The sequence below is a fragment of the Micropterus dolomieu genome, linkage group LG19, assembly GCF_021292245.1.
Source record: "Micropterus dolomieu isolate WLL.071019.BEF.003 ecotype Adirondacks linkage group LG19, ASM2129224v1, whole genome shotgun sequence".
Taxonomy (NCBI): Eukaryota; Metazoa; Chordata; class Actinopteri; order Centrarchiformes; family Centrarchidae; genus Micropterus; species Micropterus dolomieu.
Window position 1 is genome coordinate 20,852,430 of NC_060168.1, and position 27,656 is coordinate 20,880,085.

The window sequence follows — 27,656 nt, forward strand, 5'->3', positions numbered from 1 at the left end:
GTCCTTCACCCCCCCCCCCCCCCACACACACACACACACACACACACAGACACACACTCTAAGCAGTGCACAAAAAACCTGTGCCAATGCTTCTGGAAACAGTCTTGAGTCAGAGGAAAAATGTATTATTACATTCCTACAGCAGAGGCTTGCATTCCTCAAGTTTGTTCCCACAGTATACACAATAAATAATGAGGAGCACAAAGCCACAGCACAATGACAGTACAACAAAAGAAATAACAGCAAAGTAGGAAAGGGTATTTTAACAAATTAAAACAAGATCAAGAGCGATTCCATATTCCATGTTTGTCATTGTTAATTCTAAAGGTGAGCAGAATAGCTCGAGGGTTAGAAACTGTCAGTCTGGTGGTCCACACTACAGACTGTGATGTGATGAAATTTTGTGAAGACATTAATGGTACCAAGAGGATGAATCCTACTGACTGTGGTGACCCCTGGCTTTTCCTCTAGCACTACCATGAAGTTATCAACAACTAGGCTATTGGATGGATAGCCAAGACATTAGGTACAATTTGGCTGGATGAATGGTAAATAAATTTGGTGTCGCCCAGAGTTAGCAACATCATCAGGCCGAAATTGTAATTTGATCAATGCTTACCTGCCAAACTAATGACACGTCTTTTATAACGGAGACCTGAAAAGGCAGAGTAGCGTAGTTAAAACATTCTCACATAAAAAAACACTTAATTTTCAATGTTGACATATAAAAGTAGTGTGATAAGGACCTGGGAGGCATTGAAGGGAGACCTTGATTACATTCTTCATGAAACATATTTGGAATCTAGCATTTGATAGGGTATGCAGGTAGTGTTTCCAAATCAAGTTCATCTTGTAAAGAGTGTGTAGGATGAAAATGCTTATTTGCCAAGTTCAGAATTGAATCTGACAACACTGAAGATTCGAAGATCCGTCTAGTTCAGTGGTTCCCAACCAAGCAAAATAAGTCCAGAATAATGCAGACAAACATCCAATGAATGGAAATCCAAAATAAATCCAGAACCAGGCACATGAATCTGGCAAAATCCAACAGAACACATTAAATACAAAAAACAGGCACAGGAGAAGGCGAGTACGCTTGACCAAGGACAAAAGACGTGGTGACACTAAACAATTGGGAAATACAGACTTAAATACACAAGGTGGCAGGATGATTAAACACAGGTGAAATATGTTCAGACAATCAACAAAGCACACCGACAGGAAGCAATGTTAAGACAAGACATAAGAGGCAGAAGCCCCAAAATAAAACAGGAAATAATAGAATTCAAATCCAAAACCATGACAGATTGGTGAGACATAACAAAAACATAAGCTGCTTAAGAGAAATATACTTGTCTTTCTCTTTCTTATTACTTTAAACATTTTGTGACCCTTAAATGTATCTTGGGGGATCTCAACCCCAAGTTGGGAACCAGTGATCTAGATGATAGTTGTTGGAAACAGGAGAAAATGTTTTACAGAGAAGTTTACCAAAGTTCACAACTACAGTTGTGAAATATGTCCTTTCATTCATTTACTCATTTTTCAGTACTCTCCTTAGGTAAAAAAGGGGGTAAAGAAAAACAAACGTTTAAGAGAAGAAGGAGTAAGGAAACTGATTTGGGGTGAGTCAGAGGCCTGGCCAAAGGGGTAATAAAGTTTTTTTCAGGGATTAGACATTCATATTAAAAGACATCAGCTGTGACAGATGGAGTGATTGTGCTGAAATGGAACCAATTCCATACAGCAATTGTGAACACATCCTGCTGCCACCAGGCTAAAGCCAACAACGTTTTGTAATGCTTTTACTCCCACAATTACAACACTTAACAGAAGTGATAAAGCCATTATGCACTGTCCAACAGAACTGGCGAGCGCTAATACAGACGGCCAGTACTCAGCGGCTAGTCTTCACTGAATGTGCCGAACACTGATTTTACTTCAACAAATAAATGCCAAGCCAAGAATGACTCAGAGTGTCAGTGTCCAGAAGGCCTGCTGGTAGGTAGCATGTGAATACGAGTTGGTGCAAGCCTACTCATGCATTTCTGTGAGTGTGTGTGGACGCATGTTGATGTGTGTGTGTCCTGTCAGGCTCTTGGCTTTGTGCCTGATGGGGGTTAGTAGAGGTTGGACCACTGCCTCCCTGCTGCTCTCTCCCGCTGTCCCACAGCTCCTCAACAGCCACCAGTTAGAAGGCAAAGGAGAAAACACACACACACACACACACACACACACCCTCCAGCTCTCAGTCCCTCTCTACTGCCGAAGCAGGATGAGCGAGCAGAGCTTCCCCTCACAGCTGCAACTGTCACACACTGCTGGAGGGACTGGAGTAGCTCCAGTGACACAGCACACAGACATTGTCACATATGCACCCTTCAATATTGTCTATTAAATAGTAGGCATGCGCAGAGACACACACTTACTCTAAGAAAAACACATCCACCTACATCAGCTATACCCTCCACACCCCCTGCTGGGCACAGGCAGCTGTCAAACTGTTACTATTCCTCCCTGAAACATTGCCGGACTCTTCCCAAGCTTGACTCCTTTTGTCTGCAGACATGTGGCACAGTGATTTGTGATTGGAAGCACCCAACAGAACAGCAGGAGCAAGGAAAGCCTTTCACATCCCCTCCTCCTGCCTGTCTTCCTCCTGTACTCCCATCACGACTGCACATTGTCATGCTTGCAGTGTTTTGCCCTCCAACCAAATATTTCATTACCCTTCGTACTTTATTATCTTTTCAATGACAAAATAATTTCCCCCTGGACCACACATGGCATCCACACACTTATTTATATTTACATGATGCCATTACTTTTTTTTTTTGGTACTGAAAAGATGACTTTATAGCGAGAGCTCAGTGATGAAATAAGAGCTCAGCTGACATTAACATCATTATTGCTAGAGAGGTGGAAGTGGGCAAGTGTTATTTGAACACTTTATAGGAGGCTCATTGTGTGGATTCTAGCATCAGGTGAGTAATGGTTATGCTTTTCATTCAACTGCGTGGTGAGGCAGTGAACTGACTGAATGAAAATATTATTAAAAATCAACATATTTGAAGCTGTATATTCTCTATCAGCTTGTTCCGCCTCTTCATTTGACGCTATATGATGTTTACACTGAGTGAAATACTGAATATATCCTCTGACTGTATATTTTTATGGCTGAGCCTTTCCATCAAATGGAAAGATTCTAGGTCTCTAGTGCATCATTTTGTGGACACAATCCAACCTGATATACTGTATTTGGTATCTGAATGAAAAGACAGTTGAAGATGTGAGTTTCAAAGTTTGGCTGAACACAATGAGTTTGTACAGATGGCCCACCAGTGCATCAGTGGGGTAAAAGAGTTTTCCATCCCAATTTCAAAATGTTCTTGTTACGCTATCTTCAATGTTCCTCAACATAACCCTCCTGGATAATATGCCAATATTATAGGTTTTTCACAGTTAATTGTTTAAATTTAGTTTTTGGGGAATCATGTGATTTACGTCATTGGTATGGTATACTACTTTTAATACTGCAACACCCAGTAGCTTCAGCCACCACTGCTATGGAGGAGAAGCCAGACCTGCAGCAAATTCAGAACATTGTGCTGTTGCAACTGGGAACAAACACTGCATCATAGTTGCTGAATTCATCTAAAATTGATCCAGAATCTGAAAGTGTATTGCATTAAGCTGCTGAATTTAATATCAGGTTTCTACAAAGAGTGACCTTAACTTCAGCTAGCCTCTTGTGACACACTCAACAGAATTTTAAGCCCGGTTAGAGAAATCCTGCTTAGGAGTTGTATTTGACTTCTCTCCTTAAACCTGCATTAATTGATTTTGTGGGTCATTCTAGGGCAACAACAAGCCATGAACAAAACAATGACATGTGTTAACAAATAAATGTATGTTTACACATCCGACAGACACAGAGCAACATTAAAATCTATTTGGAGTCGTTCTGGCCACCTGATGGATAAAAGTCCAAAATTCACTATTATTTTATGGTCTACACCATCTCCTGATGGGAATATCTGTCTCTTTAGCTGCTTGCTTTTGAACTATGCTCACCACCTAGCTGCTAACTTTGTCTGCTGTTTGGTACTGAGCAGGCAGTGTACTCTCAACTCTATAGAGCTGAGGGGAACTGCAGAGTAGGGTGATTTTATGGAAGACTTTTATGCCCATCCAAGCATTGCAATTGCTCCTAATGCTAGTAATCTAATATATGCAAAAAAAAATGAACATCACTTTCTCTTTAAAAACCCACTTCTTAACTCTATTCCGCATTCTTTCAAAATGCTGCCACCCATTTATAGAAAACAGGTTTATTTGTTTTGTAGACATGCTGAAATAATCTTAATACACTGACAGATTTTTCCCTTGTTTGACGAAAAACATTGGCGTTTAGGCCTCAGTAGTGAGTAAAAATTACTTGATATGGAGTTATTTTTGCAGTGTGCCCTGAGTGGTCTCTGTATCAAAGAGCCCTCACAGCAAGAATAGATCATGGGCAAATGTCCACTTTACTCAGATGTACACACTCGATTTGTATTTCAATCATCTTGGCTTCTGATGTTGTCTCTTTACAAGACATATGAATTTACAGCTGCATAACCTTAAGGAAAGCTGAAAAAACTCATGCAATATCACATAAGGCTTATTTAACCATAATGTATTTCAATCTGTGTGTGCATGTGTGTGTGTGTGTGTGTGTGTGTGTGTGTGTCTGTGTGTGTGTGTGTGTGTGTGCTCGCGTGCGTGCGTCAGAGATGGGGACTCGAGTTAGAGACTCGGACTCGAGTGCGACTTAAGTCGCACACACAGTGACTTAAGACTCGACTTGAGACTCGTCCTCAAAAGACTTGAGACTCGACTCGGACTCGAGGTGCGGGACTCGTGAACACTGTTTATTTTTTAGGAAACTTCTGATGAGCGTGCTGTTATTCCCTCACTCCGTTACCTATAACCTGCCTACGTAACACGTAGCATCTGCTGCGCATGAGAGAACAACAAACAGCGGCAGCTGCTGTGCCATTCATCATTAACTTTGGCAATAAAATTTCATACAACAAGACCCAAACAGAGCGCTGAACGCCTCACCTGTGGTGAGTAAACATGTTTAGCTCAGCATTGGTCATTTAACATTAGCTTGCTTCTTGCTTTAGCTACGACCTACGGGAGGTTTACTCCGACTGTCGTTCGTTATGAAAAGATGAATGAGCGTTTGTTTACTTTGTCGATTAACGTAATCATTACGTCCCGCTGGCTGCCATCACCCATACAGTCTATGCCATCACCTTAATTAATTATTGCCGTTGGCTGGAAAGAGGTTACAGGTTTATTGTTGATCATGTAGCTTTACAGTTTTATTTAGTTATAACATTACACTGGTTTTAGAGTCTGCAGGGTGTGTTGACTTACAGTAGTTTAAGCTGTTATTGATTGCATTGCACATTGTGCTCTGTAAGTTAAAAACAGGTTACAGCTTTATTGTTGACCATTTGACTTTACAGTTTTATTCAGTTAACTTTAGACTGGGTTTGAAAATCAACAGGGTTTGTTGACTTACAGTAGTTTATAAGTTGTCATTAATTGTAGACGCATTGTACATTAGGCTGCATTGTTGTGTTCTGTTAAGTTAAAAACAGGTTACAGGTTTATTGTTTGATTATGTAACGTCACAGTTTTATTTAGTCAATGTTACACTGGGTTTAAGAGTCTGGGGAGTGTGTTGACTTACAGTATTTAATAAAAAGTCAATAATTGCATTGTACATTACATTGTTGTGCTCTGTAAATGAAAAGCAGGTTACAGTTACAGAATTCCTTATAGCTATGCAGTTTTATTAGCAACCTGGATTGAACGCAGCAGGTGATACAACATTTGTAATAACCACGAGAGACTTGAGACTTGACTTGGACTCTAGCTCAAAGACTTGAGACTTGATTTAGACTCTAGCTCAAACACTTGTGAGCATCTCTGGCGTGCGTGAGTGCAAATATCCACCGTGAGATTCATGCATCATCTGTTCAATTATGTTTGTGCCTAATGAACGGAACTTAATGGAGTTAAGATTTAAGGAACAGTTTCTAGTCTTTAATCTATTTTAAGGCAGTAGATGACAGAGATATTTCTTCTGGTATCAAACAAAAACAAACTAGCTCCTTTGCTATAAAACAGTTCCTGAAAATGACAAGCAGATATGAATCAAAGTTGCAAATTAAAAACAGAGGACTACAAGGCTTGAAATTACTAGTGAAAGAATCAGAAATTTTACTAATTTTACCAATGCTCATTACTTCAGAAAAAATGGTGATTAACTTAACAGGTTGGAATACTTTCTGAGGTGAATGACTTCGACCACACTTTCGGCAAGCTTGAGAGAGGAGACTGAATTGAGAATGGTCTGAAAACAGCAGAGGAATGTGTTGGCGACTGAGCTGCCAGATGTAAAAAGAAACTTAATTCTCCTGTTGGTTTTAAATATGATATAACTGGTGATATCAAGTCCTCTATAACTCAGAATTAAGTGTCCTAAATGTCCTGACAATGTCATTTTCATTGTGCAATGTTGTGTTTAGGATGTATGCAATACTTTTAGTCTACAGTGGTGTAATATATACAATATGTGATAAGGCAACTGGCAAAGAATTGGAGCATTGCACTACTAAAGAGGATTTAAACCATATCAGTCCATATCTTAAAGAGATAATTTAGTCAGTCCTTTAAATCACATCAAAAGGCATTTTGGGGATTAGCCGAGACACAAAAGTATTTATCTCAAAGGAGTTCATTTTGTGGCCCTGGCTGGATTGTTTGGAGTGAAAACTAGAATTAAAAAACTCTGGGAAGCCAATAAATTACGACAATCCCTTGTGTTTGAAATACCCATTTTCTGACAAGTGCATCTGCTGTGTTTAGACTTAATTAAAGACAATTAACACAAAGAAATGCACATACCGCCTTACAATTACTGTGCAAGCAACGCTGATTAAAAGTCAACCCTGTCTTTGATTCCTAACATGCAGTGATGTGTGAAGAGGGAACGCCTGGTTCAGAAAAGAGGTAATTTAGCAAACCCCAATTGAAATCCCTGCTAATTAAGATGAGTTTCTTCCACTGCAAAGATGAAATACTCTGTTGGGAGAGAAAGTATTTACATAGAGTCAGATGAAGTTTAAAACAAAAAGATGTTACTTTTTTCTTTTTGTTAAAATCCTTATCACATCTAACAGTGATTCTTATTCATAAAGTTTGCTGGTTCATCAATCACACGTAATAACCCTGTACAAACATAATGCAAAAACGGCGACCTATGGAAACAAACCTTGCAAGCTTACTGTGACTAAACACCAGATGCTAACAATCAGGCCATCCATTCATTCATCCACCTTTCCCAGAAAAAGTCACAAGTGATTTGGTTTAGTCATGGAACCGCAGCCAACAACAACGTAAGAATAATGCAAAATAGAGACAGGGTTTTGTTTTAGTCTTGTGTAGCATTTGGGTGTAATAGTGCATTTATGAAGCAGCTGGGATACTTCTGAACCGAGGCAGCTAAAGTGTACTTTCTCAAATATAAGTTTTCAATTATTAAAACAACACAGAGAGCACAAAAAACACCAAATAAAAGTAACAATAAAATACATATTTTAATTTGATTTTCATAGAGTAGGTACTGCTGACCTTGCCGAAACTGACTGCACACCATTTAGCTGACTTTGGTTCCAAGTAATGCATTTGTGCTGCTCATTTCACCAATAACAGCTTTGTTTATTTGGTATAATACAAGCTGGGCTCCAGCTCAAAAATGTAATTTAACAAACAAGTACTTCCTTTTATTCATCCTGACATATTTCTAATTACATCCAGTACAGTAAGTAGTAGAGAGACCTAAGAGATCTGGTTTTAACATTGTATCAGTATCGGAGCCAAGACACTTGAGTTTTTGGTGAAAAAAACATTTGTTTTTATACAAAATGCTTTACAATTGTTTATTGCCAAAATTGAGTATTTTATTTCTCTCTCCCCCTACCCCCCTCCCTCCCTTCTCCCTCTCTCAGGCTAATGTTTAGCATTAGCCTAACTATAACTGTTAATTTATAGTCAAGCTGTCTTTAATGTTCCTAATTTTACTCTTAATACTTTACTCTTTGGTTTAGTCATGGCATCTTCTCGAGGTCACTAAGGTCCACTGATCAGCTCTGGCTGCTTACCCCTAAAACCAGGCTAAAAACCAGGGGTAACTGCGGTTTTTCAGCAATAGCACACCAAACTGTGGAATATGCCACCTCCACCGGTCAAAATGACTCCCCACCATCGAAACTCTTAAAACCTCACTCAAAACTCACTTTCATTCCTTGGTTTTTAACTCAGCATCAGAGCTGTGTGGTCTTCTGTTGTTGCCTTTCAATTGTTTGTGAACCATTTTTTTTTTGTGTTGTTTTTATGTGTTATATGTGTTTCTGTATGTGTTTTATGTTTTATTCCTTGTGCAGCACTTTGTAAACCTGGTTTTTAAAATGTGCTACATAAATAAATCAGACGGAGGCGGATGTGATATACAGGTGCACAAACACATACAAGCATACATGTACACATGTACACAGTGTGATGGAGCATAGTGCAAAGGATGCTGGAATAAATAAGTATTATGTGCAGGTGTTATGTACTTGAAGTAGATGGATTTGGCATACAGTATACAATAGGACAATATGAACAGTAAGAGCAGCACTGAAATAGACAATGATGAATAAATAATAAGTGGTAACCAGTAAACAGGTGGCTGATTAGCGGCAGAGGTACTGGGTTATTGCACAGGAATTGTTCCTGACATTGTGAGTCAGAGTCAGCTGTTCATTAGAGTGACTTGTGGGAAGAAACTGTTCCTGAGTCAGTTGGTTTTGGCGTACAGTGCTTTGTAGCGCCTACCATAGGGGAGAAGCTGGAACAGGTTGTGTCAGGGGTGAGATGGTTCTGCAGTGATTTTTCAAAAGTCCTGAATGGAGGGCAGGTTGGCACTGATGATCTTTTACTGCAGTCCTGACTGTCCGTTGTAGTCTGTTCCTGTCCTTTTTGGTGACAGATCCAAACCAGACAGTGATGGACGTGCAGAGGACAGACTGGATGATGGCTGTGTAGAAGTGGATCAGCAGGTCCTTAGGCAGGTTGAGCTTCCTGAGCTGGCGCAGGAAGTACATCCTCTGCTGGGCCTTCTTGATGATGGTGTCAGTGTTGTGCTCCTACTTCAGGTCCTGGGATATAGTGGATCCCAGAAACCTGAAGGATTCCACGGCAGACAGAAAGCTGTTGAGTATGGTGATGGGGGGCAGAGTGGGGGGGCTCATCTCCACAGTTTTGAGCGTGTTAAGTGTGTTCTGGTCGCACCAGAGAGCCAGCTGATCAACCTCCCGTTTGTGCCCCGTCACCGGATGAGGCCGATGACTGTTGTGTCGTCAGCAAACTTCAGGAGTTTGACAGATGGGTCTCTTGAGGTGCAGTCGTTGGTGTAGTGGGAGAAGAGCAGTCGGGAGAGCTAGAGCTAACCAGTGCTAATAGTCCGGGTGCTGGATGTGATGTTCCACAGCCTCACCTGCTGACTCAGTCAGTGATCCACTGACAGGTGGAGATTGCCACAGTGAGCTGGGTGAGTTTGGTACTGAGGATGTCTGGGAAGATGGTGTTGAACACCAAGCTGAAGTCCACGAACAGGATCCTTGTGTATGTCCCTGGAGAGTCGAGATGTTGCAGGATGTAATGCAGTCCCAAGTTGACTGCTTCATCTACTGACCTGTTAGCCCTGTAGGCAAACTGCAGGGGGTCCAGCAAGGGGCCTGTAATGTCCTTCAGGTGGGCCAACACCAGTCTTTCAAAGGACTTCATGACTACAGATGTCAAGGTGACAGGCCTGTAGTCATTTAGTCCAGAGATGGAGGGTTTTTCGGGCACTGGGAAGATTGTGGAGCGTTTGAAGCAGGAGGGAACTTCGCCACAGCTGGGGTGATATGGCATTGGGGGAAGGTGATTGTTTAAAGATGGTGTTGGAGTGGGGGAGATGCGTGACTGTGGGTGTCTCAAACCTACAATAGAAACCATTCACATTTTAAAATGTGCCATATAAATAAAATGGATTGGATTGGATACTCTTGTGGCCTATGTTTATGCAACCTAATTAATTACTGTGTTGTACTTCCTACTGGAACCTAATGTCGATCTTTAAATGATAATCTTTTCACAGTTTCTTCCTGACATGAGCTAATTTGACAGTTAATTTATGTTTTCACTTGGAACTGGACTAATTCATTTTTTTTAAATATAGTATAAAACTCTCATTTTTGGTATCTTATATTTTTCTGATTTGTAATCACTATTAAATTGTTATATTCACAGTTTCACAACTGCTTCCAGTGAAAAACTTTATAGGCCAACTCCTGTCTTTAACCTTTATTGGAAGTGTGTTTAGCTCGCTGCATAGCTGTGCACATATAGAGAGAGCAGAAAACTGACAGATTGACAGATTAACAGATATAAATGTGTGACATGTTACAATACATCAGAGTCGGCAAATAAGTCTGGTATTGGGCCCAATTTACTGTGTGTGTGATTAGCTCAATTGGTGGTGGCCACAGGGCTCCTCTTTGGAGGGTTGTGTGTTCAACCCTCACTTGCTACAAGTATTTTTTTTATTCCTTTTTCAACCAGATTGTGATGAAATCATATTACATATCGCAATCAAGTATGTGCAGGAGTGTGTACATCCTGGCGATTGGTCCACATCAACCTATGGACGCTTATTTTCATGTCCCCAGTATCTCCAGGCAGAGGAAATTCCTGCTTTTTTCATTCAGGGGAATCTGCAATCTCACGTTTTTTGATGGCTTTTTCAGAGGTGTGTCAAGCAAGCCAGAGACTCTTTTGAATTTCCTACACAATTTAAGTAAAAGCTCTCAATTAAACACAACAAAGTACTGTTGCAAAAATGTTCTCACACTTTTATTTTGTAGGCACAATCACTTAAGAGGAAGTGATTATGTGAGTAACTTTTGCTGTCATGACTGAGATCTGTTTCAGCACCAGCCACTATAATTATTGTTTTTTTGCCACTATCAAAGTAATCTGGCCACCTGCCAGATATTATTGCTGGCGGGTCAGCTTTGGCCCGCAGGCAATCTATTGCCGACCACTGCAATACATCTAAATTCAAATAAGTGTGAAATTATTTAAAAAATATGCTCAAAATGCCTCTGAGAGAGGTTTTGGTGTCTAAAGGAGAATACGGTATAATTACTGAACATTCACAGCAATAGTGCATGGAGTGCCAGTATGTGCTAATGATGAACATCCGCGGTAATAAGGGCTGCAGAAAGCATAAATCAACAGGGAAAGAGCTCTAATGGATTCAACACTCTATCGAGGCTCATTTGAAAGCACAAATCTCATTATAACAGCAAGAAAAGGCTTTTGACAGGGTATGGTGTGACATTTGGCTCTCTGCTCAACTGCCCACACTCACTGGCCTGTCAACCTTGTCACTTTCTATTTTATGAGGGAGCCATAAAGATTCCAAAAGACGGGAATCTGGTTGACAGCTTGCTGTCCATTAAGAAGGTTACAATGAATTCCATAGAATATCTGCAGTCTACAGTATGAGCTGCAGCTACGGCATAAATCAGTGTTTCACTGTGAAAGCACTGAGCTGCAGTGCACTTTGCCAAACAGAGGAGGAGACTTAAAACACACAGGAGACATTCAGATTTAACAAACATTACAACAGAAATAGAAAATGCAACATTGATGCTTTGCCTGTGTCACAAAACACTGGGACATAAACCCCGTGGCTGACTAACTATGTAATTGGGACAGGCACAAATCCAGTGCGAAAGCAGCTGTTTGTGTAAACAGGGTCGTGTCTGTTTTCCTCTCACTGAACACAAAATAAATAAAATACATTAATACAAAAATACAAAAAAAATATGTTCAGAGAATCATTTACATGCACCAAAACAGGACAGACTAAATGGAAAACACTGGGATGGGACTGGGACACCGAATGCTCAACAGTGGAAGAGGCAAGAGCTTAACTTCAATGAGAAAATGAACATCAAGTCTTCAAAACCTAACCTAAATAGCAAGTCAGACGTGAGTAAAATCAATTCCTAGGCACTGTATGTTGCTGATTAGCTGTAAGTAGATTGCAGGTAGGGGAAAAGAATAATAGAGAATGATTTGTTTCCATTAGATGAGGGTGGATTTCAATGCACTAATGAAGAGCTAATGATAGAGGAGTCTTTAAAATATTCAGGTAGCACTGATCTGCTATGAAACTCTGAGACCTGTATTAACATACTCACTCCATTTTACCCTTCTATATGCCCTCTATTCAAAGTCTATTCATATTTGATTAGTTTAGAGACTCAAAGGAGAGTAAATCCTGTTTTAGACACACACAACATTAGCTGTATATCATTACACGTGGGACAGGATTGCAAATCTGGTTGGAAGAGAAAAGGCTGAGTAGGCCTTGCAAACACATTCTCAAACAAACTGTTCTTTCAGCGAAGGACAGTAGGCAGAGAGCTGGACGGAGAGGACTGTCCTGACATTTAAGGCTAGTGAATATATTGTCACATAAAAAGTGAACTCTGAATGAATCATTTCTCCTGAGTTTGGAACATAACGGTGTGTTCCAGCAAGCCGCGTGATAATGGCCAAGGATGATAAAGTGGTGAAGGCTGTTAAATGATAAACAACAGTCGACACTAACAATTTCAGCAGACAGGTGTCAGATGTCAGAGCAGTAGAAACTAAAAAATATTCTGTGATGGAACATTACCAAAATCCAAAAAAGTGATATGTCATTAAATTGTAGCCACTCAAGTTGCGTTTGTGCTTCTTTTTTTTTCTTTTTTACACGCTGATGGATGTTCAATCCCACTAATGGAGGAAATAGATTCTATCTCAATCCTTTCTGCCCAATTACCAACTAATAATGTTCATTCTATGCTGCTGAGTAGAAATAATATGTTGAGCAATATAATTACATGGTGATAATGTAATAGACTGTGATGGAAGAACTATTCAGATTATTCACCTACAATAAGCAAAAATAGCAATATGACAAGTAAAATTAAAAGCAGTCATTATGCAGAATGGTTACTTCCAGACTGTTATTGTAACATACTAATGCCCGTAATATGTAAGCAGCATATGTATGAGAAGAGTATGTATTATTATCTTACATAATGATCATATCTATCTATATATCTCTTTATCTATCTCTATATCTATCTCCAGATCGATAGATCAATAGATATATACACACACACAAATAAATAAATTACAATCAGAAACAGCTTTATTGCCAAGTAGTTTTTACACTTTTACGCTTTGGTGACTAGGTGCGCAAAAATATTCATAATATATAAATAGACAAATATGAAACTGACAAAATATACAAGTTCTTATTATTATACAGAAGAATAATAAGGAGTGTGTGCAATGTGGCATTTAAATATTTAAATGTGCATAAAAAAATCGGATATGCTGTGCAAACATTAACAATTTATACTGTGAAAAGGGGAAAGGAGGGAGGAGGAAGGAGAGAACATGAGTCAGTGTCAGGGGGTCCCGGGCTTTGTTGATGAGGCCAGCTGCAGATGGCAAGAAACTGTTCAAGTAGCGTGAGGTTTTGGTCCTGATGGACCACAGCCTCTTGCCAGAGGGGAGAGTCTGAAACATTTTGTGTCCAGGGTAGGTGTGGTCGGCCACAATCTTTCCTGCTCGCCTCAGAATCCTGGAGGCATACAGGTCCTGGAGGGATGGAAGAGTGCAGCCAGTAACCTTCTCTGCAGAGCCAAAGATATGCTGCAGTCTGCCTTTGTCCCTGGTAGTGGCAGCACAATACCAAATGGTGATGGAGGAGGTGAGGGTGGACTCAATGATGGCGGTGTACCATCATTGTCTTTGGCAGGCTGAATTTCTTCAGCTGCCACAGGAAGTACATCCTCTGCTGGACTTTTTTGGTGAGGAAGTCGATGTTGAGCTCCCACTTGACGCCCTGGCTGATGATTGTGCGCAGGAAGCGGAAGGACTCCTAAGTGTCGATTATAGAGTCATACACAATGATGAGGGTGGGTGCAGCTGGGGTCTTCCTAAAATCCTCTACCATCTTCACTGTCTTAAGAGCGTTGAGCTCCAAGTAGTTCTGGATGCACCAGTTCATTAGATGGTCAATGTCCCACCTGCAGGCGGAGTCATGCTAAGCAGAGATGAGCCCAATGAGGGTAGTATCATCCGCAAACTTAAGAAGCTTGACGGCCTGGTGACTGGAGGTGCAGCTGTTGGTGTACAGGGAGAAGAAGGGAAAGAATGCAGCTATATATACAGTATATAAGTTGTAATAAATCTGAATTATCCTTATCCTAACAAGACTAAAAGTCTACAGCTATGCTAGCAGCTCTGTGAGGCTCTACTTGCAAAATGTTAACGCCATGCTAACCTGCTCACAATGACAATGCTCACACGCTGATGTTTAGCAGGTATTTTTACCCAGTTTTAAATCGCATGCCAATCCATTCAATAGTTGTTTGTGGAAATACGTAAATTGTACTTAAAATCTGATCATTTGATTTGATTATAATTAGATATGAAACATTTTAAAGATTCAGTGGTGTTGATTGATAGTCAGTTAATAAATACTGAGCTCGCTGTATCTTAGGAGGCCCAAGCAGCACTGGGGTGCCATCTTTCATCTACACCTCCCACCAGTCTACAACACACAGGTGACAGGGACACATTTGATCTGCAGCCTGACAGTGAAGAGCCAATCACTTGTCAAAATGTCTGTACACATTTGCAGCTCTTCTCTGAGCAGCACACTTTGCCCTCTTAGTGCCAACTCATCGTGAAGTCAGAACACACACAGAGAGCATCAGGGGTTGACACTGACAAGATCTCATGAAATAATTATGCTTCGATTCCCAGCCAAACCTAGACAGAGAACTCATACGGGACATGGCATCCATCCAGGTAGTTTCTTATTTATCCACTCCAGCTTATTATGTAATAACACTGCAAATAGATTCTATAAGAAGCGTTGCTCTGGAGGTTGATCAAGGCTTTCCACATGAACATGTTGTTTGGGTTCTGGTGCCAAAGTTTGTAGCCACTCATGCATGCTACAGTTCCTTGTGTAGCCTGAAGGTGTTGCTGAGGGAGGAGGATTTTAAGGTTGATGACTTTGATTAGTGGCTGTTTTGAGTGCAAAAACCACAGGAGCTGCCCCATGTAAAGGTCTTTCATTTAAACACTAAGCTCCAGCTGATTACATCACTGTGTTTCTCCACTAAAACCTAAATGAGACATCCTATAATCAACAGGCAAATGTGTCCAAATGTGTTATTCATTTGTCAGATTATGCTGTTAAAACCTGTATTTTTCATACATTTACAGCTTAATTTGAGTCTTATAAATATTTGAAGCGCCACACATACTGCACCCGCAGATGATGGAAGAAAGACTCACTGTGTCTTTTTTGTGCTCCACTGAGGATAGAGCCCCAGTGGAAAGCAAGTCCTTAATCAAGTGTCTAACTAGACTCATAAACCATCCTGAAAGGCCTCCCTTAGGCACCTTGCTGGGTAAACAATACCATCACTCTGTCTTGATCCTGAATTAAGATATTACCACATGCATGTAATTAACATTTGTATCCAGGCCCAGAACAATATTTCATTTTGATTAAATAAGTATTGAGCGACACCTCCATGTGAAATGCTATGTCATTTAAAAAAGCTTTTTTTTTTCAGTGGAGAGCAGAAACTAGATTAAATAGAAGGGGTTTTCAGCAGCAGAACGCGGGACACAGAAGGTATTTGTGGAGCACGAAAATAGCTAACCCCCCATCAAAGCAAGTCCACTCTCCTTTCTCTCCAAAAAAAAAAATCGAGGCAGTGGCCCTGCTTCAGATGTGAGCATTATCCACAGTGGCACATCCAGCTTTTATGGGCCAGTCATCAGTGAGCAGGAAGTGAAGAGAGAGCTGGTACATAGTGACATGTCTGATTTTTTTTTTAGGATTTGGCCTGTGGGAGACAGATATGATACGAAATAGTGAGAGATTGCTGTGACTGTTTGTTTGCAAACTTTAATTAATTGAGCTTCATCACTACCATGCCTTTAACAGAAGATGTATTACTGCTATTATTAATGCTTTTTTTGCTACAATAAATATGAAAGAAAAGTTATTTAAATACAACGACAGGACATTGTTATCAAAAGAATACAACAAAGGATATGGTGAGTTTGTAAGCCTGAGATGATAGGATCAAGACTTTGAAGCAGCTTCGTGCCTGAAGCCAGGGAATACATACCCTGTCTCAAGTTAAAAAACATGGGAGCAAGGGAGTGAGAAGGGACTGAGGGAGAAAGGATTTGAAGATCACAGTGCTGCCATGCAGTCTGGTGTTTGGTACCCCATCAACAGCCTAGAAAAAGACGCTTGCTTTTTTCCAGTAATCTGCTGCACTTCCTTTATTTTTCTCCCTCGTTACTTCCTGCTCTTACACTCAATCCCTGAGAAGCTGGGAGATGTTAAGAGAGACATTGGTGCGTCCTCATGTCTCTCGTATTGTTGTTACTCCCATTAGCCTCGGGTTGTCGCAAACAACCTGACGCCAGCATAACGCAGACAGAATGGTAGAGAGACAGTGAGTGACAGGGAAAAGTGTGGTGATGAGGGACGCAGGGAGAGTCGATGAGACAGGAGAGAGGGAAAACAACAAGGAAACAGTCGAAGAGAGACTGGGATCTTAGCGCGAAAGAGCTTAGCAGTAATCAATGCGGGCAAGCCCCACTGGAGGATGCACATTCTCTGAAGAAACAAATCAACAGTTCCAGGAAAATGACTCACTTAGACAAAGAAGACACCATTGTTTTAGGATGGTGGGTGGGGGGTGGGGGTGGGGGGGGGCAGTCAAAGAGAGAGCAAGACGATATCGGCAGGAAACTGTTGAAAGTTTTGGAGCTCTGCACAAAACAGGATCTATTTCTGAACTCAATACAAACCTTGTACTGGTCACAGGAAGATTTGTCAGTATCTTCAGGTGCATGTCACACCCATCACACCAGGATGTGTTTCAAGGTCACCTAACTGGCCACATTTAACTTCATGCTGTTTTTTTTTTTGTTACATTAATGAAACATATTGTCATCATTGATTTTTGCTTGACCTTATTTTCTGCATGTTTTGTTTCATTTTCCAGACCTAGTCATACTCTACCTGCCCTCTAGTTACCCTCAGTAAGTACCCTTGTCTGTGGATCACCTGACTTGACTTTGCCTTTCTCCAAAGCTGATCTTTTCACTTGTCACAGCAGAATAAGACGTCACAACAAATAATGTGAATGATGACTCAGTTCCATTTAAATGTCTGGCTTAGCCTTGTAAGTGAGACAGCCTGCACATACTTGTGCTTCTCCTACTATGACAAATCAACATGTTGGCTGTGAGAAAGGTCTATAGCACCGCACTCATCACTGAATAAGGGTGTGATGTCACAGATCAAACATAGAAATCTATAGTGCCTATATATATATATATAGTGTCTAAGTAATGGGCATTTTCACTGGACACATTTTAATATGTCACAGTAGGAAAAAGGTTTATATAACAAAATTATATAATAAAATGCTGAATTTGATTTTGACTTGTGCATTCTGGTGCACTGTTGTGACTTACTGGGACACTAGAATGTTGATATTATTAGTAATACCCGTACTTTTCCCACTAGGAAAAAAGGTTTTGGCACAATGCTAAAAGACCGACTCCTCCATTTTCAAACACAAGATGAATCTAGACAATACTTGTCGGTAAAAGTTGAAACGGTAAGCACAATTCAGAATTTATCGTTCACATAGGCTTCAACTAAAGTAAATGAGAGTGACTGGTCCAACTGAGACCATGCCTTTAAGGGGTCAGCCTACCTCCAGTATGACCAGAACAGCTATAAACACCTTTGCCTTTTGATGTGATGAGAATACACATTGCATAAGGGAGTTTTGTTTCGAGCATGTACCACTGCCTTTTGTCTTCCAGATTACGGTTTGTTTTTTGGGGGGGGGGGGTTTGTGCCAAATTGTCTATGTTGCCTAACTTGCCGTAGTGGAATGTCTGTACTCTTGTCTTAATCCATTTCTGATGTTCTGGTTTTCTGCCTTTACCGTCAAGATGTGTTTTCCTTACGACATTTGAGTAAAGCCTGTTTTTACTAAATCTGCCGTGTCCCAGGAGTCTAGTTCCAAACCTACATAAAAATTTCAGATGTTAAAGGAAAGCAAAACAGTTTCACTCTAACAGCAGCACTTGAGAGACCATCCAGTAGCAGACTGCATGCTAAATACATCTCTTTCCCCTGGTAGGTAGGTAGGGTGGGTGGGTGTGTGTGTGTGTGTGTGTGTGTGTGTGTGTGTGTGTGTGTGTGTGTGTGTGTGTGTGTGTGTGTGTGTGTGTGTGTGTGTACGTGTTGGCTGGCAGACTGGTTAAGACGTTGGCCGTCACTCGGGTTTCTGGTCACGCTATTCTGCCTGGCATTATTACACCACCCATCACTCAGGCCCACTGTGTACATTATTCATTCCCCCAGAAGAGTTCATCAGAGGCTGTGACCGCAGGTGCTATGACAGTGCTCTCAATCACAGGCGTCCACGCCGTCTGCTCATCCGATCCCATGACATGGCAACCCATGGTCCAACCCAGTTCATCTGTGGAATCGGGCCCGGAGGTGGGAGTAACTGACCGGCATCCATTTACAAGTTGATCCGAACATAAAGTAATCTGGAGACTGCGGGGGCTGTGTGTTATAAATGAAAGCCTAGGGGTCCAAGATGGTCGCCACACAAATAACAACTCGCGCTACACATATCAGCTCACGCCTGTCAACTTCAGCACACTCCTGGGTAACAGATAGCCAGAGGATTTTATTAACTTGTTTGTTCAATTTCACAGAGCCACATAACTCCTGCTGCCATCACACATGCGAACACAGAACTTCTTAAAGAAGCGTAGCCTGTGAGCCAGGATGTGCATTTCCACTCTGCCGCTCAGATGTGTCCTGTCATCCTTCATGGCAACAAGTAAATTCTAGTGGCACATCTTTTTGCTGACAAAGTGAGGAGTGGCCAGCAAAGCTATTTACCTAATATTACTACAATTGATAGATGCATTTACATGTAACATTTCACAGCTGTCCCGCTGCCGGCATCCGCCGTTCAATCAGACATTAGAAGGAGTCAAGGAGAGCTGTCATTCGCCAAATGCAGTGTTATTTATGACTCTGATAATGTGGGTAAGGCCATATCAGAGCCATTTTTCCGCAGTGTGATACCACTCCAGTCCTTGACTCATTTCCTCATAAGCTGGTGGACCCAGAGCTGCTTAGAGAATCCTGCAGAAAAAGCAAATGCCTCTGTAATTATTATTTTTTATGCCAAAAACACCTGCATTTTTTAAAGCACAAATAGTGCAATTAACATAACACCAAGTTATTTTAAGCTTTTTAAATAGATAATCTCGATGGGGAGAGCTAGCTATGCAATGGAAGCTTACTTTGGCATTTCTCTTCGTGTTCTCTGAGTTTTACTTGCAGCCTGGCTATAAGATGTTACTCTGCAGCTCAAATAATCAACTCAGCAATGGATAATCTCTATGTACATAATAAGACATTCAACTGTGGTGCAAACCAGTAATGAATGGCTAAACAGCTGGGACTGAAACTGTCAGACTGAATAAAATATTGAGTTGTAGAGCGTCCTGGACATGATATACTGTTAAATTGCTTATAATCTTTTTCCACTCCTGCCATCGCCTGTCAGAAGGAGACAGAGCAACATTTTCCTTTTTTCACCAGATGCATCTGGTGAAAGGGGTCTAAAACGTCTCAAAGAGAATTGTTCTCCATGTCGGACTTTAAAACAACTATAAGTACGACGATGAATAGCGCGGCTGATACTTGTCAATGTGCATAGTTATTTCAAAGTTACCTTATTTATTTGATGTGTATATGTACTTATGTTTCTTGTCGTTTTGTTCTTGTCTGTAATATTTTTATGTCTTCAGGGCTGTGCATAACAATTGTTTTTCAAGTTGATTAATCTAACGACTATTACTCAATTAACATACCAATTTATCCAAAATAAATATCAACAACATGTCTAATCAATAAATCAATATTTTATTCAATCATCCTGATAAAGCACGTTAGAATAATGACAATAGTAGCATATCTTAAAATGAATCAAATTTCCACGTCACTGATGTCGTGATAATAATAATAATAATAATAATAATAATATCAGACATTAATTGGGCTACTTTTAATGTTTCTGATGTGGATATAATTCATTATTGAGTAATACAGTATGATAATCAAATTTATTTCTGCATCAGTGTGGGGCAAAGAAAACAACTGAAAGGAAGACTGTACTGTTATTGTTGTCTGTAATGTCAGATGCAGCTGTTTTCTCGCTCAGACGTGGCCGTTAAATAAACAGAAAATATAAAAGTGCCGAACACATTACCATGACAGCAGCGGGGCACAAATTACTTTTAACATGAAGGCAATGAAGAAATACTCAGAAAATACATGTTAACGGACTACGTGTCCTCGTGCTGATAGTGTGCCATGCTTGTGTGGAGACAGAAAGTAAACATGATTTGGGGTGCTGCCGTGAGTGCACCGGGATACTTTCGTGTTCATGCTGCTTCAAGTATCTTGGAGTAGCTCGGAGTTGTGTCTGTCTAAAATACTACTAAACTTTAGACGGTTGAAGGCGCGGTGTTGTAGCTGGAGCTTGTCCAGGGGAATCCCACCAGATGCAGCGACGCTTCAACACAATGTAATGCGAGTCGACGTATTTACTTAATCGATAATGTTGACTACGTCGATAGCCCCAGCATGTCTTGCCAGCATGTCTTGCATGCCAGGTCACCCTTGTAAGAGATCTCTGATCTCAACGGGTCTTACTTGGTTAAGTATGGGTTAAATACATTTTAAAATAATAATAAAATACTAACAACGCATATGCTACATTACATTAAACAAAAGCAATTCTTCTTAATTATGATTGGGAGAGTGAAACAGGAAAAGAGATCATATTTCATTTATGTCGCCTAGTGCTTGCTCTTGGTGGGAATTGTTGGGTTTCTGTAATAATATCAGAGTATAGTCTAGACCTGCTCTTTTATGAAAACTGCTATGAGATAACTGTTGTTGTGATTTGGCGCTATATAAATAAAACTGAATTGAATTGATTGCAAGAGATTTAATAATATATTATTACACCATAAATTTTGAAAGCTTGGTGTGTGAGCTAAGATGTTACAGTGCAAACTCAGTACAAAGAGGAAAAGATAGGAAAATAACACATTTACAACAAAAAAAATTAATACATACCGTATATTTACATATTGGCTGAATCCCATTGGTTCCTGTTTGTTTATGTGCTGAGAGTTAATTTTTATGACCTGTTTGGTCATGATAGTAAACAGAGATAGGAAAAACTTTAAACCCCATTTCCTACCCATTTTACTGATTAGGATGAGTGAGAATGTAGAATAATATCATGATGAGGACACTAACGATCCAAGGGTCTGCCAAAGTTCAGCATATTTTCAAAGTTCTCAGGATATACAGTATTAGTAATGGGCCATAACAATTTTCAAACGACCTTTGTACGACCTCCTGACCAAAAAGTTTTCTCAGGTTTATGGGTTCAGTTTGGAGACTCTAAATTGGATCCAACCGAATGCAAGTATGTCTGTGTTAGCCCTGTGATGAACTGGCAAGCTGCCTTCAGTGTTTCTCTGGCATCTGCTGTGGGTATTTTGGGACAGACTTCAGACCTCATGGAAATAAATAAATGGATAAAGAAAACGAGATAAATACAGACACAGAGGAGATATGCCTCGGGAATGCAAAACATTACAAATATGTCCAGTAGCCTTGTTGTTAAACTCCAGCTAAAAACAACAGACTTGTCCTCATCCCCACATACTAATGCCCTTCTCCAGCAGAGGCTACAGTGTAATGAATGCGTTGACTTCTGCAGAGCGTGCTAAATGTCTGCCTCCACCACTATAAGCAGGGATTAACTTCTAGCTAATGAAGGGCAATTCACTGCTGGAATAAGGACCAATGGATACCAATGAAAAGACCCTCTGTCCCTCACCCTCACAATTACTGTGCTCCAGGATTAGCACTAAAGGTGTGAACATGTCTGCAGAATGCTAAGTGCAAGCTGTTAACCCTATACAGCACAGTATGTCCACAAACATATACAACCATGCATACCAGCAACACAAACACATAACCTGACATATACACAAGTTCAAACTTTATGTAGCTTTTATAGGAGCACATATAAAATCCCATACACAAAAGATCAATGACTTGTTTCATAGCTCAGCTAATGGCTCATAACACATCAGAGTGGCAGCATCACATAAACACACACCACCCAGCTATTTCTCAGTCACCTGCACTTTATTTCAGGCTGCACACATGATAATGGCCTCGCCTGCGCACAAAGTGTGAAGCTTCCCCACCCCCTACATGGGTAAATGATGAGAGAGATCATTAATGCTTGTCACTGGTGCAATGAAAATTGTAAATGAAAATATGGTCTTGAGAAAGCGGTTTTAAGTACCAATACAACAATGTCAAAATACTCCATTACAATTAAAAGTCCTGCATTCAAAATTAGTAAAAATAAAAGAACATATTATCAGCAAAAGTTTTCGGAAAATAGCCCTTCTGAGTGGCATTATTATATTCGAACGGCAACAATGTGTAACAATTAGCATTTCACTGTTTGCAGATGGTCGAGGTGTACTTTGTTTCTTCAGGGAATGTGCTTCAAATCCTGTTCTCATTCACTTCTCCGGGTAATTTAGGCCCCATCCACACTACTCCGTACTGCGTTTTGGACTTGATCAGCTAGGACCCGTTCGGGTGCACTGGGCATGCGCGTGCCAGTGTAAACATGAAGCAGCTGGTCTATTCCGTAGTTACAGAGGATTTGGCAAAAGAATAACTAAATACAGAGGAAGCATCAGACCAGTTTTTTTTTTTGAATGGATCAATAACAAGCTGGGTTACTGAATGTAACACGGGAGTGTGGCGGTGGAAAACAGTTGCTGAGTCATCGTTTTTGGCCCGTCTTCACTAAAACGCCCTCCAGAGTTTTGAAACGCAAAACGGGGTCGGCAGTGTTTCCAAACTTCTCCGTTTTAGGTCTTCATTTTCGCCGTTGTAGTCTGGACGGGAGGTGCAAAGGTAGCAAAAGGTCTCCGTTTTAATTCGAAAACGCAGTAGTGTGGAATAGGTCCTTAGAGTCATTAATTGACCTGCATGTTTTTGCAGTGTTGGAGGAAGCGCGAGCACCCAAAGGAAATCACACAAGGAGATCATGCAAACTCTGCAAAGAAATGCCCTAGCCAGCCGGTAAGTTCGAACCCAGAACTGAATTGATTGAGAATTGATTTCAAAGAATTAATCACTGTTTACAACCAAATGAATGTTCTAAAGGCTCATGCAGACCACACGACTTTCAGCATCAACCAATGGCCAACTTGTGACGGGAGTCTTGAAGTCGTTGTGGCGTTCACACTATGTGACTGATAGTAGACAGGGGTCCACACTACAAGAGCTGACAGGGGCTGTGTCACTTGACGCTGGTCTCCAAACCACATTTTGTCAAGAAAACACATGTGAAATGTCAAACCGGAAATGACGCGAAACTACATACGTAACAGCTGTTGTTTGTTATTATAAAGGCGATCGCTGATTTACCCCTGATCACAGCCTGACAGCCACCAAGCTCACAGACCGGCAAATCAGGATAAAAATCGTGTACTGTGAACTAGGCTTAACTCATAAATCCATCTCTGACCTGCTCACTGCTTACAAACCCTGCAGAGCCCTCAGTTCAGACACTGGTATCCTACTGTACACATGATCAATAGTAAATCTGGTGAGGATTGTCTGTGAAGATTTTCAGTCATCCAGGTCATAACTATCCAAGGTGGGTTAAAATCAAGGGCAACTGAGCTTGGTTGAAGATATTTGAAGACATCTCACTTATCCCCCGTTTACAATTCTGTCCTTTTATCCTTGCCCAGGAGAGTGAACAAACACTCACATTTGGCCTCATGTCACAATGACAACGACGGTCGTTCAGACTTGGCCTCAGGTGACTCAATGACCATAGTAACTGTCGTTAAAACAGCCAGGAGCACTAATGAACCAAGAGCCATCCATAACCTTGATAACAACCCCGCAGAGATTGAATAGCTGGGGTTCCCTGCCTGTCAGTCAGAACTGAAGAAGCCTCTTGTATTGGACTAAACGTCTTAAGCCTAGTTCACACTACACTATTTTTAGCCCAATTTGCCAATGATGATGAGGGGTAAATCAGCGATCGATCTGCTATCTTTATAATAACAAACAACAGCTGTTTCGTGTGTAGGTTTGCATCATTTCACGTTTCACATTTCACGTGTGTTTGGAGAACAGCGTCGGGTGACGGAGTCGCTGTCATCTTGCGTAGTGTGTGACCCTCTGTCACCTATCAGTCACGTACTGTGAACGCCACAACAACTTGACTCCCATCACAAGACGACACGCTGAAAGTCGTGTAGTCTGCACAAGCCTTTAGAGTCTCTCAAAACAATCCAGTTGCCCTTGATTTTAACCCACCTGGATAAATCCGGTGAAGGCCCATTCAGTAACTGTGAACCCACTGTCTGGAATAAACTCCCTGATGACATAAGCTGTACCACAACTGTGTTGTCTTTTAAAAGCAAGCTTAAAGCCCCCTCCAGCCAGTTTTAACTGCCGTTTTTGGTTAACGTTCTTTCTCAAACAGAGAATGGGGGTGTGGTTAATAGTCTGACGTAATCAATTCCCATGACAACCGAAAACTGACTGGCTGGAGTGTTCACTAACGATATGCTGTGTTAACATCACTACACGGTAAAGTTTAGTACACTTTACTGTCTGGCAGGAGTAGCTATTACTTACCCATGATAGAAACTAATGTGCGAGTATCAGCTGTTATCAATCATACAGTCGATGGTCCTGTCACGCACTGCACACGATAACTCCCACTACGTTTTATGGTGCGCTTACTTTACCGCGGGGTTGTGGGGGGGTCTATTACTCTGTTAAACTGTATGTAAAGACTTCTGATACCATTGCCTCCCCTGATGCATCAGTAACACGTCCGTCAATAAAATGCGTCTTGTAGACTGTATATAAGAAGGTGGCAGGTGAAAGTGTGACGCGTTTTCTGTCATCTGTCCTCCAACACCTGACGCACAAATCCCATAATGAAAATGAACAGCACACTAAACCAAGAGGAGGAAACTAAAAAATAAAATGAAGACCCTCTGTTAGCTAACTTTCTGCAATAACTATGCTAGCTTACTACACCTGGCTAACTACAACTTAGTTAATTTAGCTAACTAAACTAGAAAGACAAACCAACAATCAGACACAGAGAGACATACCTACTGTAAGTTCTAAGTAAATTACATGATAAATTGGTTAGCTAGCTCACAACGATGTTTATCGGTTTGATGCTCTGACTTAACCAGGCGTGATGGTGGGTTGTTTTTTTTTTCCGAGGGATGACAGTGTGCCTGCGCAAGCTTGGAGAATGACGTATGACTTATGGAATTACTAAAGACATATGTCACCACCCCGTTTTAATAACTAAGCAACTTTTGCAACTTTGAGCACAAAATTAAGCTATTTGTCAAAAAATATTTGTCAAACTATGTGGGTAATCAACATCGTAAATAAATGACTCAGAAAAATATGAAATATTTAGTAAATGTCAAAATACACTGGAGGGGGGCTTTAAGTCTTACCTGTTCTCTCAGCCCAATGGCCAGCTACCGCCTCCATCTCTCTGTCTCCCTCCCTATTAATCAGCCGAAAATAGCAAAAATAGCACTTTACGCAACAACAATTACGCTGACATGTCGGCAGTGTGGAAGCATTTTAAAGTGTCTTAGAAAGACGCAAAAATCGCCGTTTGCAGACACTTTTCTACTGAATTGTCTCCTAGCACATCCACTACATCTGTGGCTGACTTCTCAGAAAAGGCAAAAAACGGTCTGACCTGCTTTCAAAGTTTCTGTCACTCGTTTGTGAGAATGCGGTTAAGCTAGCTGCACCTACATTTGTAAGTATTCAAGGCTTTATGGTAAATCCACTTAAACAGACCAGTGCGAGCTGACAGGCAGGATAGCGACTTTATCCTGTCATTTTCTCTCTTTATTTATCAAATTGGGTCTGACTTGATGAATTTAGCGCGAGGATATACATGTGACAATGTCTGGTTGGCAAATTAAGGTGTCTATACAGGACGGAAATAAGATTAATTGGATTATATTCACAGAAAGTATAAAACATATTACATGTGTCCATTAAAAGTAAATGGTAATTTACTTTACCGGACTCTCTCGGGCCTCGGACCCACCTTCCATAGTCTCTCCAAATCCTGTGGGAAACACTGAGTAAAAAGCACATTTTGACTATTTAATTTATGCAATTTTCATTTCGGTGCATCCCTACAAAAAATGTACATAAACAGAAGAATTGAAGAAGATTCTATTTCCCCCCCCCCCTCTCTCTTTGGGTATGTGTGGGTGAGAAAGTTTATGTTGGTGCACCCAATGCATTTAAATATGTGTTTATTTTGTACATATTTGTTGTGTGTGAAGCACATTGATATTACATTGGATGAAATGTGCCACACAAATACATTTCACTACAGTACTTTTTTCTAGAGTGCGGTTCACACACAATAATGGTACTTATGCATAAATGATCATCACATTTCCTCATTGTGGCCCTAGGTGATATCCCTGTGACATCCACTGTCCCTATGTATAAATTATGTCCACATCCATTTAAGTGTTTCTTACAAGTCCACATTATGGCCCCATGTACTGTGCTTCCACATAAACCTCTTTCTTCACTATACGGCACATTACACATTCGTATACTGCCCTTCATTTAATACTTGTGTGCAGTTTTTTTTTTTAATAATGTGCATTATGGCTATTATGTAAAATAATAGAAACCATTTTGGAAATCAAATCATGGCTGTTACTTCAAGCATAGCTGAAATTGTAATTTAGGAGTAAATTGACAAAGCAGCATGTGATTCCCTGCTACATCCATCATACATGAGGCATATTTATTTTTTTTAAAAATGTTTTTTTTAAAACATCGCACTTACAGAATGTTTTAAAAAAAACTGCATATCCCTTAGGCATTTAGTGAAACAATTTACTGTACCAGTGAGATATAACCAGTGAGATATAACATCAGCATTTATGGTCATCTGTCTGCTGAGGTGAAAAACGTGTACTCTGTGCTAATTGGCTTCAATATGGCATAAAACAAGCCTTTAATCTAACTCATGCTTCTCCTAATCACACTGCCCTGTAATAACAATATCAGAAATCAAATTAATGGTGAGAACAGGTCTTGCTGTGGGCAGCCAGGGTAAGTGGGGGGAAATATCCTCAAACCGACATGAACTGTAATTTGGATGGAGGACGGAGGAGAGGGGAAATGTTCT

The 27,656-nt window shown here is 40.6% G+C and overlaps 1 protein-coding gene across 6 annotated transcripts in view; it reads right to left on the reverse strand.

The window, feature by feature from the left end:
- drp2 (dystrophin related protein 2) overlaps positions 1-27,656 on the reverse strand; it is a 166,133-nt gene that overhangs the window by 81,695 nt on the left and 56,782 nt on the right. For 4 of the 6 annotated variants that reach the window (XM_046031090.1, XM_046031088.1, XM_046031087.1 and 1 more), the window contains exon 3: positions 26,547-26,579. The exons of 1 other annotated variant lie outside the window; for it this stretch is intronic. In XM_046031090.1, the coding sequence (XP_045887046.1) occupies positions 26,547-26,553 (7 nt within the window). In that variant the 5' untranslated portion in view covers positions 26,554-26,579. Of the gene's footprint in view, positions 1-26,520; positions 26,580-27,656 lie in introns of all 6 variants that reach the window. One more of the 6 variants, XM_046031085.1, reaches the window with a different exon arrangement.